Source organism: Aethalodelphis obliquidens, unplaced genomic scaffold (assembly GCF_003676395.1).
Source record: "Aethalodelphis obliquidens isolate GAN/ISIS:26980383/991018 unplaced genomic scaffold, ASM367639v1 scaffold61, whole genome shotgun sequence".
NCBI lineage: Eukaryota > Metazoa > Chordata > Mammalia > Artiodactyla > Delphinidae > Aethalodelphis > Aethalodelphis obliquidens.
The window spans coordinates 5,102,905-5,116,283 of NW_020838005.1; the positions used below are offsets into that span (position 1 = coordinate 5,102,905).

The window sequence follows — 13,379 nt, forward strand, 5'->3', positions numbered from 1 at the left end:
CACACACACACACACACACACACACACACACACACACACACACACACACGGTTTCTCCTCACTCAAAATATACACCAAGTGCCGACTTTCACCTCTCCAGGGGACTAATGACAGGCAGGAAGGGCAGGGACAGCAGCATTTGGACTGACTGAGCTGTCTAATTCCTGGGAATCTGAATTCTCCCAAAGGTGAAGTACACAGCTTTTACCTGTGGGCCATCTCTTTCTCTAACACCAGAGCCTGATGTGTACCCGTTCCTCTGCAACTTCAGAGTCCCCTAACCCAGCCACCAGTAGTGACATGTGATCTTACAAGAGGCCCTAACACTCGAGTTTAGTTGACTACTGTTCTTAAACGCATGCAGACCTCAACCTATCCAAGCCTCCTTTATTAAAAAAAATATGCAAGATGCCATTTATGTAAACATGAAGATCAGTATCAAATGGGCAGAGGAAGCAGGTGAGGATATTTGAAATGACTGGCAAACGGATGTGTGGACTATTTCATGAACCAAAAAACGGGGGGTGGGGGGGTGGCCAAGATGGCAGAGTAGGAAGACCCTGAGCTCACCTCCTCCATGGGCACTCCACAATTAGAACTGTAGATATAGCAACCATAGATGAGAATGATTGGAAGACTAGCAGAAAATAATCTTCCACAACTAAAGATATGAAGGAGTCACAATGAGAAGGAGTGGGGCAGAGACATGGTAGAGTCAAGACCCACACACTTGGGTAGGTGACCTGGCAGCCCCACCTACCAGTGTTCCTGTGGTAGTCAGCTCTGCCCTCAAAGGGGGTGACCCTAGAGCATATATGTGGTGACCAGAGGGGTGTGTGCTGCTGGGCCCCATAGGACGTCTCCTACAAAAGTCCAGTTCTCCAAGATTGGGAAATGTAACCAACTTACCTAACACACAAAAATAAAAACAGAATTAGGCAAAATGAGGAGACTGAGGAATATGTTACAAACAAAGGAATAAGATAAAACCCCAGAAGAACTGAGCAAAGGGGAGACAGGCAATTGACCTGCTAAGTTCAAGGTAATGATCATAAAGATGCTCAATGAACTTGGGAGAGGAATGGATGGAACACAGTGAGACGTTAGAAGTTTTTAATAAAGTGTTAGAAAATATAAAGAAGAACCAGAGCTGAAGAACACAGTAACTGAAACAAAAAATACACTGGAAGGAATCAAGAGTAGATTAGTTGACACAAAGGAGCAGATCAGCACACTAGAAGACAGAGTAGTAGAAATCACCCAATCTAAACAGAAAAAAGAAAAGAGAAAAGAAAATCGTTTAAGAGACTTCTGGGACAATATCAAGTGCACTAACGTTCACATAATAGGGAACTTGAGAATAGAGAAAGGGGCAGAGAACTGTTTGAAGAGATAATAACTGAACCTGGGAAACGAACAGACATGCAGGCCCAGAGAGTCCCAAATAAGATGAACCCAAAGAGGTCCACACCAAGACATATTGTAATCGAAATGGCAAAAATTAAAGAATCTTAAAAGCGGCAAGGGAAAAGCAACTAGTTACATACAAAGGAACTCCCATAAGACTATTAGCTAACTTTTCCAAAAGTATTACAAAAACAACCAGAAAATAATTAAGAAAATGGCAGTAAGTACATACCTATAAAATAATGATTTTAAATGTGAATGGGCTGAATTTGCCACTCAAAAGACATAGAGTACTGAATGGATTAAAAAATAAGGCCCATCTACATGTGGCCTACCAAAGACTCATTTCAGAAATAAGGAGAGACACAGACTGAAGGTGAAGGGATGGAAAGAGATACTCTATGAAATGAAAAGCTATACTCAGACAAAATAGACTTTGAAACAAAGACTGAAGAGGCATTACATAATGATAAACAGGTCAATCCAGCAAGAAGATGTAACATAAATGTATATACACCTAACACAGAAGCACTAAGATCTATAAAGCAAACATTAATGGACTTAAAGGGAGAAACCGAAAGCAATACAATAATACTAAGAGACTTTTAACACCCCACTCACATCATTGAATAGATCATCTAGACATAAAATCAATAAGGAAACACCTTAAATGACACATTAGACCCAATGGTGCGCACATATATATATAAATATATAAAACATTCCAGCCCAAAGCAGCAGAATATACATTCTTTTCAAGTGCACATGGAACATTCTCCATGATAGATCACATGATGCTAGGCCACTAAACAAGTCTCAGTAGATTTAAGAAGACTGAAATCATATCAAGCATCTTTTCCAACCACACTATGAAACTAGAAATCAACTACATGAAAAAAACTTCAAAAAACACAAAACACGGAGGCTAAGCAATATGCTCCTCAACAACCAGTGCACCAATGAAGAAACCAAAGAAGAATTTCAAAAACACCTGGAGACAAATAAAAATGTAAACACAACGATTCAAAATCTATGGGAAGCAGCAAAGGCAGTTCTAAGGGAATCTTACAGTGAAACAAGCCTACCTCAGGAAACAAGAAAAATCTCAAACAAGCTAATCTTATCCCTACAGGAACTAGAAAAGGAAAAAACAAAACCCAAAGTTAGCAGAAGAAATTCTAAAGCGATGAAACTAAGAGCTACTTCTTTGAAAAGAAAAACAAAATTGATATACCTTTAGTCAGAATCATCAAGAGAAGAGAGAGAGGGACCAAACAAAACCAGAAATGAAAGAGGGGAAGTTAAAACTGACACCACAGAAACACAAAGGATCATAAGAGATTACTATGAACAATTACAGGCCAATAAAATGAATAAATTGCTAGAAATGTACAATCTCCTAAGACTAAATCAGGAAGAAACAGAAAATATGAACAGACCGATTACCAGTAATGAAACTGAATCAGTAATAACAAACAAAAGTCCAGAACCAGCTGGCTTCGCTGGTGAATTCTACCAAAAATTTAAATCAGTTAACACTTATTCTTCTCAAACCTTTCCAAAACTGAAGAGGAAGGAATGCCTCCAAACTCATTCTACAAGACCAGCATCACCCTGATACCCAAACCAGACAAAGATAGCACACAAAAAAGAATCTCAGGCCAATATCACTGAGGAACATAGATGAAAAAAGTCTCAACAAAATATCAGCAAACCGAATTCAACAATACATTAAAAGGATCATATACCACGATCAAGTGGGATTTAGCCCAGGGATGCACGAATGGTTCAATATTCACAGAACAGTCAACATGATGATACACCACATTAACAAGCAGAAGAATAAAAATCACATGATCATCTTAATAGACTCAGAAAAAGCTTTGGACCAAATTCAACATCCAATCATGATAAAAACTCTTAAGAAAGTGGGTATAGAGGGAACATACTAAATATAGGGCACATATATGTGCCATATATGACAAGCACACAGCTAACATCATACTCAATGGTGAAAAGCTGAAAGCATTTCCTCCAGGATAAGGAACAATACAAGGATGCCCACTCTTGACACTGTTATTCAACATAGTACTGGAAGTCCTAGCCACAGCAATCAGAAAAGAAATAAAAGGAATCCAAATTGGAAAGGAAGAAGTAAAACTGTCACTGTTGGCAGATGACATGATACTATATATAGAAAATCTAAAGACACAACCAAACTGTTAGAACTAATAAATGAATTCAGTAAGGTTGCAGGATACAAAATCACTATACAGAAATCTGCTGCATTTCCATACAGTATCAACAAACTATCTGAAAGAGGAATTAGGAAAACAATCCCATTTACAACTGCATCAAAAAGAATAAAACACCATGGAATAAATCTAACCAAGGAGGTAAAATACCTATACTTGGAAAATTATAAGACACTGATGAAAGAAATTGATGACAACAGAAACAAATGGAAAGATATACTGTGCTCATGGATTGGAAGAATATTGTTAAAATAACCATACTTCCCAAGGCAATCTATAGATTCAATGCAAACTCTATAAAAATACCAATGGCATTTTTTACAGAACTAGAATAATTCTAAAATTTATATGGAAACACAAAAAACACCAAATAGCCAAAACAATCTTGAGAAAGAAGAACAAAGCCCAAGGTATTACACTCTCTGAGTTTCAACTATACTACAAAGCTACAGTAATTAAAACAAAATGGCAGGGGCTTCCCTGGTGGCGTAGTGGCTGGGAGTCTGCCTGCCGATGCAGGGGACGCGGGTTCATGCCCTGGTCCGGGAGGATCCCACATGCCGCGGAGTGGCTGGGCCCGTGAGCCATGGCCGCTGGGCCTGCGCGTCCGGAGCCTGTGCTCCGCAATGGGAGGGGCCGCAACAGTGGGAGGCCCGTGTACCGCATAAAAACAAAAAAACCCAAAAAAACCCAAAATGGCATTGGCACAAAAACAGACATATAGGTTAATGGAACAGAATAGACAGCCCAGAAATAAACACATGCTTATATGGTCATTTAATCTATGATAAAGGAGGCAAGAATATGCAATGGGGAAAAGACAGCCTCTTCAATAAATGTTATTGGGAAAACTGAACAACCACATGCAAAAGTCTCATGTCTTATACCATATAAAAAATAAACTCAAAATAGATTAAAGACTTAAATCTAAGACCTTAAACCACAAAACTCCTAGGAGAAAACATAGGCAATATGCTCTTTGACGGCAGTTTTTTATCAATTTTGTTTTTTTTTCTTTTTGCGGTACACGGGACTTTCACTGCTGTGGCCTCTCCCGTTGCGGAGCACAGGCTCCGGATGCGCAGGCTCAGCGGCCATGGCTCACGGGCCCAGCCGCTCCGCGGCATGTGGGATCCTCCCGGACCGGGGCACGAACGTGCGATCCCTGCATTGGCAGGCAGACTCTCAACGACTGCGCCACCAGGGAAGCCCCAATTTTTTTTTTTTTTTTTTGGATGTCTCCTCAGACAAGGGATTCAAAAGCAAAAATAAACAAATCGAACAACATCAAACAAAAAGCTTTTGCACAGTGAAGGATACTACCAACAATACAAAAAGGCTGCCTACTGCATGGGAGAAGATATTTGTAAAGAATATATCAGATGGGGTTAATATCCAAAATATACAAAGAACTCATATAATTCAACATAAAAAAACCCCAAAAACCTGACTGAAAAATTGGCAGAAGACCTGAATAGGCATTTTCCCAAAGAAGACATACAGATGGCCAACAGACCCATGAAAAGATGCTCAACATCACTATCATCAGGCAAGCGGAAAGTGAAACCATAATGAGGTATCACCTCATACCTGTCAGAACAGCTATTAATCAAAAACACAACAAATAACAAGTGTTGGCAAGGATGTAGAGAAAAGGGAACACTTGTGCACTATTGGTGGGATTGTAAATTAGTGTAGCTGCTATGGAAAAGTTCCTCAAAAAATTAAAAATAAAACTACCATATGATCCAGCAATTCCACTTCTGGGTATTTACCCAAAGAAAACAAAACACTAATCTGAAAAGATATATGCACCCCTATGTTCACTGTAGCATTATTTACAATAGCCAAGATATGGAAGCAACCTAAGTGTCCACTGACAGATGAATGGATAAAGAAGATGTGGTCTGTGTATGTACGTGTGTGTGTGCGTGCGTGTGTGTGTGTGTGTGTATGCAGTGGGATATTATTCATCCATTAAAAAAAAAGGAATCTTGCCACTTGTGACAACATGGATAGACCTAGAGGGTATTATGCTAAGTGAAATAATATAACAAATACCATGATTTCACTTATATGTGGAATCTAAAAAACAAATGAACAAACATTAAAAAAGAAAAGAAATACACTCATAGATACAGAGAACAAACAGGTGGATGCCAGAGGGGAAGGGATAAGGGGATGAGTGAAATAGGTAAGAGAGATTGATTTACAGGGATGAAGTGTACATTACAGGAAACATAGTAATGTAATAAAGTCATATGGTAACAGACAGTAACTAGACTTAGTGTGATGATCATTTTGTAATGTATAGAAATATTAAATCGCTATGTTGTGCACCAGGAACTAGCACAGCAGTAGGTCAATTATACTTCAATTAAAAGAAAAAGGGATAAAAAGAGAAAACATATGAAACCAGTGTGAAATGTTCCCACTGAGATGCGTGTGTGCTCTGAGCTCCTGACAATGCCCATCCATAAATATTCTTTTCCTTCCTACACTGTATTGTTCCCATCAAAGGATCAAAGGTCAGGTTGTCTGGCAGAACTTTAAAGTCAAAGAATTGGCTTGGGAGGTTTGCAGATAGCACTGTGGGAACCAAGCAGGTGAGAGGCTCTCCCTGGGCAGCCCCAGGAATAAATTCTATCTCCAAGAAGACTCTCTGAAGTGGCAGCTCTGCCACAAGGGAAGTCTACCTAGAGCTCACAAGATGACTCAGCCAGACACCTCTGCGAAGGAGGATGCATCCACCTACCACCGCAGAAATAGAATTTTTCTATTAGCGCATGCCCATCAGGACTGACGTCAGCTCTCCCACTTTGCAGCTACAGGGACCAAGAGGGAGGATTTACAAGGAAGCTGCACAGGACACACTTTCATTTGGGGGAGAAACAAGCATCCGTTAGTAGTAGCAAAACCTAAAGAACAGCAACAGATTTTAACCCCTTCATGTCCCACATGCATTTCCCAGGCAAAACCAAATGATACTTTTAGTTCTATATCTACATTCCACATACAAAGATTTATGTAAAAGAATGTTTCTGAAAGTATTATTTATAGTTTGAAAAAGCAGAAATAATAAATGTCCACCAGTAAAGGAAGTTAAATTATGATGCATTTATGATAGACCATTATATACCTAAGATACTTTTGAAATATATTTAATGACAATATACTGTTACTTTACAAAGATATTATACGAGGTATGACTCAAACACACACACAGAGTGAATGCACAAAGCAAATACTAAAAAATTGGACAGTAATTATGTCTGGTATTGGGATTAGGACTGATTTTTTTTGTCTTTATCCTTTTTTTCCCCCTTATTTTCCAAGTTTTCTAGAATGAACAAGCTTATTTTTATTGAAAAATGAATCTTACGACAGAGTCATAAACATAAAAGCTTGAGAAGCCTGAGGGGCCTTAAAAACAAAAGAAGACCATCCAGAGTGCTGGTTCTCAGGTGTGGTGGCAGAGACCCCTGCGGCTCCTGAGGCTCTTTTGTAGCATCGAGGTCAATATGATTGTCATTAATAATGTTTTGCCTTTTCACTCTCATTCTCTCACAAGGGTTCACTAGAATTTTCTAGAGGCTACATGACTTGTATATCACAACAGACTGAAAGCAAAAGGGGACAGGAGAATCCAGCCGTCTTCAACAGGCAGACGTTAAAGAGATTTGCAAACGTAAAACAGTGCCCTTCTATCTTTTTTTTTTGAAACATTTTCCAAAAAAGACCTTTTAGGGGCTTCCCTGGCAGCTCAGTAGTTAAGAATTCGCCTGCCAATGCAGGGAACATGGGTTTGGTCCCTGATCTGGGAAGATCCCACATGCCGTAGAGCAACTAAGCCCACGAGCCACAACTACTGAGCCCGCGTGCTGCAACTACTGAAGCCCATGCATCTAGAGACCGTGCTTCACAACAAAGAGAAGCCCACGTAATGAGAAGCCCGTGCACCGCAACGAAGAGTAGTCCCCCCCTCTCCGCCATTATAGAGAAAGCCTGTGTGCAGCAACGAAGACCCAACGCAGCCAAAAATAAATGAAAATTAAAAAAAAAATCTTTTAGTGATGTTAACGTCTAATGGGTTTATATTATTTTTTATTTAATAATTCATTAATTATTCATTTAAGAATTAAATATTTTTTAAATGTCTTAGTTTTAACTTCTATTATAGCAAATATCAATAGATATAACCCACATACACAAAAGCTCTCTGGGGTTCTAATTTTTAAGAAGTCTTGAGACCAAAAAGTTTGAGGACTGCTGGCTTAGAGTACTGTAATCTAACCCTAAGCCTTCAAGCCCAGCCACTGTAAGACAGACCTTGGCCAGAAGGTAAATACCAGACAAAAATAACGCAAAGACACTGGGTCACAGCCTTTCACTTTGAGATGAGCAAAATGCAGAGGAAATGAAAAGCACAATCATAAAAACATATTAAACAACCAAAATAACTAGAAGTGGGGATGGTTAGTGCCACTTCTTCGCTACAAACCACAAGACAAAAACTTGGCCCCTTTTTGGAGGGGAACTTGCTTTCATCTCTCCCTCCCAATCAAAAAAAAAAAAGAAAAAAAAATCCATCATAAACGCCAAACTACTAAAACGAAACAAAAAATTCCAACACAGGCAATATTAACCTGATGGGTTAGGCAACTGGAAGTCTAAAGCAAAGAGCAATTATTTCAATGTTCTAGCAGGAGGCTTCAGGAGGACAGCTGGTCAAAAAGAGCCCTGGCTGACCTGCAGGAAGACGGAGGTGACCCCCCAGAGACCAGCAGTGACAAACAGGTGGGCGTGGGGCAGGTCTCAGGGTCAAGGCTGCTGGTCTACTCCCACTGGACTTGAGGGAGGAGCTTCACGAAAGATAGAAGAGCGTGCTGTGCACTCCCCAAAGCCAATCCCTTCCTTCTCTGGCTCAGTGTCAGAAGGCATAAAAGAGGTAGGTCTCTTACACCAGCGGTCCTCAAATTTTAGCAAGCATTGGCTCCTGGGGAGGGCTGGCTGAAACCCAGACTGCTGGGCCTCACCCTGGAGTGTCGATTCAGCAGGTCTGAGGTGGGGCTGGAGAACCTGCACTTTTAACGAGTCCCCAGTGCTGCTGCTGCGGCTGGTGATGGGATTACACAGAGGCCCGCACTGCGATCCCCACAGGAAGGCCGTGGGCTGGGTGCCCCATCGCCGCAGCGGCACAGATCAACTGGGGGCTCTACTCTCACTTACAGGACAAAATCTGTGACATAGGAATGACCTTTGTTAGGTCATGACCTTGTTAGGAATGACCTTTGGGGCACAAAGGGCACATACTGGTGATCACCTAGGTTTCCTCAGGGATGGAAAAGACCAGGTCTAATTGAGTAAGTGTACCCATCTCATAAGATGGGTGAGACAGTCCATGGGAAGTGCTGAGTACAGATCCTGGCCCATAGTGACACCTCAATAAACATATTATTTGCATTACAATTAAATGGGGAAGCCAAAGGGCTGGGCCAATGAAATATGGAGAAAAGATAACCTGGAATTCAGAGCTGAAAGAACTTTCTTCATTCTCTTGGGTCTCAGTAGGACGTGGCCTCAAAGGGAAGAGCAGAGGAGAGGCCAGTTCCCTGCTCACTGTCAGGTGTACTAAGGTCGTGAGGAAACTCCTGACACAGGTAGCCCTGGCCACCTCTCTTGTGAAGGAGCTGTTATCAGAGAGAAATGCAAGTCAGCTGCTGAGCTGAGATACCAGGGTGTGAGCAGCTGCTCTCACAAGCTCCAACGAAAAATGGCTATTTTCCTTTTAAAGAACTAGCAGACCACAAACATCCCAATGACACTCAAAGCAGTCAACCTGAGGAACCATACATATCTCTCCACCGGTTTACTGCTTACAAATAAGCAATAAACTGCCCCTTTAAAAAAATCACCTTTATAACTTTCCCCACTTCATCTCTCCAGCCTGGGCTCACAGGCAGCTCTTCTGCCCCCTCAATCCGGCCACATGCTGTTTGCTGAGGGGACATGTGCTGTGACGGCTCCCTCCCCAGGAACCAAGAGTGAAATGAAAATGCAGTTGAAATGTGAATGATCATCTACTTCTATGTGTCTTAGTGAAAAACACGACCGACCACTTGCTAGTTTTATCTAGCAAACAAGTCTTGCTAGTTTTATCTTGCTGAATCAATTTTCTCTAAATTAGTTACGGAAATCTGTTTGGATCTCCTTTGTCTATTGCTCTATTTTTTAAAAAATAAAGTTATTTATTTATTGTTGGCTGCACTGGGTCTTCGTTGCTGTGCGTGGGCTTTCTCTAGTTGCAGCGAGTGGGGGCTACTCTTTGTTGCGGTGCGCGGGCTTCTCATTGTGGTGGCTTCTCTTGTTGTAGAGCATGGGCTCTAGGCGTGTGGGCTTCAGTAGTTGTGGCTTGTGGGCTCTAGAGCGCAGGCTCAGTAGTTGTGGCCCATGGGCTTAGCTGCTCCGTGGCATGTGGGATCTTCCTGGACCAGGGCTCAAACCCATGTCCCCTGCATTGGCAGGCAGATTCTTAACCACTGTGCCACCAGGGAAGCCCCTGTCTATTGCTCTTAATTTAAAAAAGAACAACTCAGGTTAACTGTGGAAAGGACTGAATGTACTGGACACTGGGTCCCCATTGATGGCACCTGGCCTTGTTCCACCACCAGCCTTTGTTAGGGTCTTGGAAATGAGCAACATTCAGGGCCTTAGCCTTCAAAGTCCAAGATCTGGCTACTCTTCTGAGCTCCAGAGAGAATCGGGGGACACTGCTTTTAAGTTTTCCTACTTCTTTTTCCTGTTTGCTAAAAACATGTTCAAGCGTCTCCGACGGCAACAGCAAGCCAAAAGCAGCGTCCTCAGAGCTCGGCACACCGTCACTGCGGCAGCTGGGCCACACGCTTCCCACTGCCCCTCTCCACACCTGTCACTCAGGCGCAACCCACCTCAGCTGTCCCACATGCACGACATGCTTTTTACCTTTTTTCCCTATTAAAACAAGCTCAGATATCATAGAACTAAAAAATATTAGACTTCAGTAGGATAAAATCTTTAAGTTATACTAAAATGCATGCAAATAGTAATCAAAGTTTACATTCCTTACTTTTTGGTTACTCTCATCTCCTCCATCTATCTCTGAACTTGGTGAAACTTGGCCCTCACTCATAAATGGGGTCCAGGAGGGACGAGGAAACCCACACCCTCAGGTGGTTAGGGACAGAGCTGACAATGGCTTACCTGTTCTCCACGCTATGGCCTGCGCCCTGGCCTCCCACACACATTAAGCTTTAATATAAGCAGTGCTCCAGCAGGCCTGATGTTGACAGCTGTTACTTCATTACTGGAAAAATGAGGAGGTTCTGAAAATCCCACCTCTCTTCCCAGTTACTTGCTTAAGGGTCGATGTGCTTTGGTTCATCCATGTGTAATACAAACCCCAAAGAAAGCCACTGCTGGGACGGTCTTCCGCAGACTCAAGTGGAAAACCCGGTTGTGACCCTGGGAAGCAGCACAGCTCACCTCTGGCATGATTTCTATCTTCTCATACCGACGCTTGAAGGGCAGGGCGAGGACCTCGGCGCGTCGATAGGACATGGCGGGTGGCTGGCAGTCAATCATCAGGTCTATCCGGTGGGACTGCGCTGGGGGCGGCTGGGTGTACTGCTCAGGACAGACCACGTGGAGGGGCTGAGGAACCAGCGTGACAGGGGCAGGTGGGGGCAGAAGAAGGAGGAAACAAGAGGAGGCTGTGAGGCAGGAGGGGCCGCGTCCTGAGCTAAGCCTCCCTTTGCAGTGCTCAGGCTCACCATTTGGCCGTTTCGAATTCTCATCCTGTCAAACCCAAGTAACCAGAGAAGTGGGGGGAAAGAAGAACAAAAATTTCAGGGAAAAGCCCTGATCTGCCGGCCATGTTGATGAGCAAGGGATTTACTGTCTTGGTTTGCATTTATTTTTTCATTATATTTAAGTCACTTTGATGGTGACAGCCATGGGTCTACCCTCAAATGACCTCTGAGCCCCTTGAGGGCAGTCTTCTCGTCACTTCCCATCATCGACTTGGTACCACTACTGGCTGATTAGCAAGAACTGTGACTTTTTGTGCTAGTTTGGATTTCTGGTCTGGATCTGCAGGTCTACTGGTACTACGCAGTGCGCAATGGTGAGGCCTTATCCTCAGTTGTGTAGGACACACTGAATCAGATAGAATTTTTTTTATTTTTTAACAGATGTCTCTTTTTATTATCTTGAGAGAAAACCAATTAGTAAGTCAATGTTTACTTTGGCCAAATACCACCCAACTGCCAACCGAACGTGGCACCCAGAGAGTCAAGGCATTGTCACTGCGTTTACTGAAGAGTCTGGACCGAGCCTCCAGTTCCCGGAAGAACAAGGCTTCCAACAGACCTGACGGGTTGCGTTTCAAACCGCACTTGTCCTTTAGGACTGACACCTCTCCTCCTCTTCAGACTGCCTTTCACCCTCCTTCCTGCCTGGTTAGCATCTTATAACTGTCTCAAAGCCAGTCGACTCCACAGTCACTGCCTGAGGACTCTCCCCAGGTTCTCCTCCCCTGCAGTGGAGACCAGGTGGCCTCCTGTTTCCCTTATTCACACACCACCGAGGGGCTGCGGAGTCTGCCGTGGTTCAGGGACAGAGGGTGACATTACTCAGGAGTGAAAACAACAGGCTCTTAACTGTTTCTTCCAGCAAGTTGACAGGCACACAGTGGTGTATCAGATCGCTCATGGAAATCGGAAGTGGCTTAACTGCTCCAACCATGTCTAGAGAAAGGCCCAGCAAGCTCGGGGTCACCATCAGCTGTTACCCCTGCGCTCCGGAGGCCTCCAGCTTTCTCTGTTTCCTGCTACCCTTCCTTAGAGTTTCCTGTTAGTGCCTCTCTTCCTGAGGTCAGGGGTTCTGTGAAGAGGAGGAAAGTGATCTCCCAGCTCAGGCCGAGAAATGTAGGGAGCCAACCACACCTCGCTCAGCGACTAGGGTCCAGGGCACCCCAGCGCTCACGTAAGGTCCCGGGCACACCAAGGTGATGGGACATCAGAACCCTTCCTCTCGCCTGTTCTGAGCTGTTTTCCTCACCAACTGCCACCACCCCTCCAACCCCGAAACACGGGCCACCCGAATGATAAGTGACCCAGGGCGGTGAGTTTTTCCTCCCCGTTCTCCTTCTGGGCCAACAGTGCTCCTTTCGCCTACGCTTTACCCCAACTACTCCCTCCCTTTCTCTAAGGCAGAAAATGCAAAATGAAACAAACAAACAAAAAAGCGGCAACCACCAAACCAAAACAATCCGCTAACAAAAGCATAACACTGTGGTACTAACCCACGTGTGCAACAAGGGCCCAATACATGTTTCAGTTCAGCTGTCTTTCAGCTTGACGAGTATGTTTCTAGAATGATTTTTTTTGGTGGTGGGAGGGGGTAATTTGCTTTTAACTGGACACAAATGGTCCTCATCAAAAATGAGACACTGTTTACACTTTCTTTTCCTCCCACTTTTGATTTCTTTAGAGGAGAAACTTCTTTCAGGGTGTAAAGCCCACCGGTTTGGAGTCTGGAGGGTACCGGGCTGAGCACTCCACAGACCGAGAACGGGTGAGGAAGACAAGCAGTGCAGCTCGCCATCCTGGCCCTCACACCGCAGACATAATCCACACAGAGATGCCAGGACCGCGGGAGCCGCCAGCACAATTTCCCCAT

The 13,379-nt window shown here is 43.4% G+C and overlaps 1 protein-coding gene and 1 long non-coding RNA gene across 7 annotated transcripts in view; one reads left to right on the plus strand and one right to left on the minus strand.

The window, feature by feature from the left end:
• The window catches only part of LOC113610189 (uncharacterized), a 17,947-nt gene extending 4,573 nt beyond the window's left edge, over positions 1-13,374 (plus strand). The window contains exon 3 of one of the 2 annotated variants that reach the window (XR_003428989.1): positions 13,191-13,374. This is a non-coding gene — a long non-coding RNA (uncharacterized LOC113610189). Of the gene's footprint in view, positions 1-7,233; positions 7,421-13,190 lie in introns of those variants that run through there. The other variant, XR_003428988.1, reaches the window with a different exon arrangement.
• INTS9 (integrator complex subunit 9) overlaps positions 1-13,379 on the minus strand; it is a 111,457-nt gene that overhangs the window by 6,132 nt on the left and 91,946 nt on the right. For all 5 annotated transcript variants that reach the window (XM_027088085.1, XM_027088084.1, XM_027088088.1 and 2 more), the window contains exon 14: positions 11,184-11,351. In XM_027088085.1, coding sequence (XP_026943886.1) covers positions 11,184-11,351 — 168 coding nt within the window. The remainder of the gene's footprint in view (positions 1-11,183; positions 11,352-13,379) is intronic.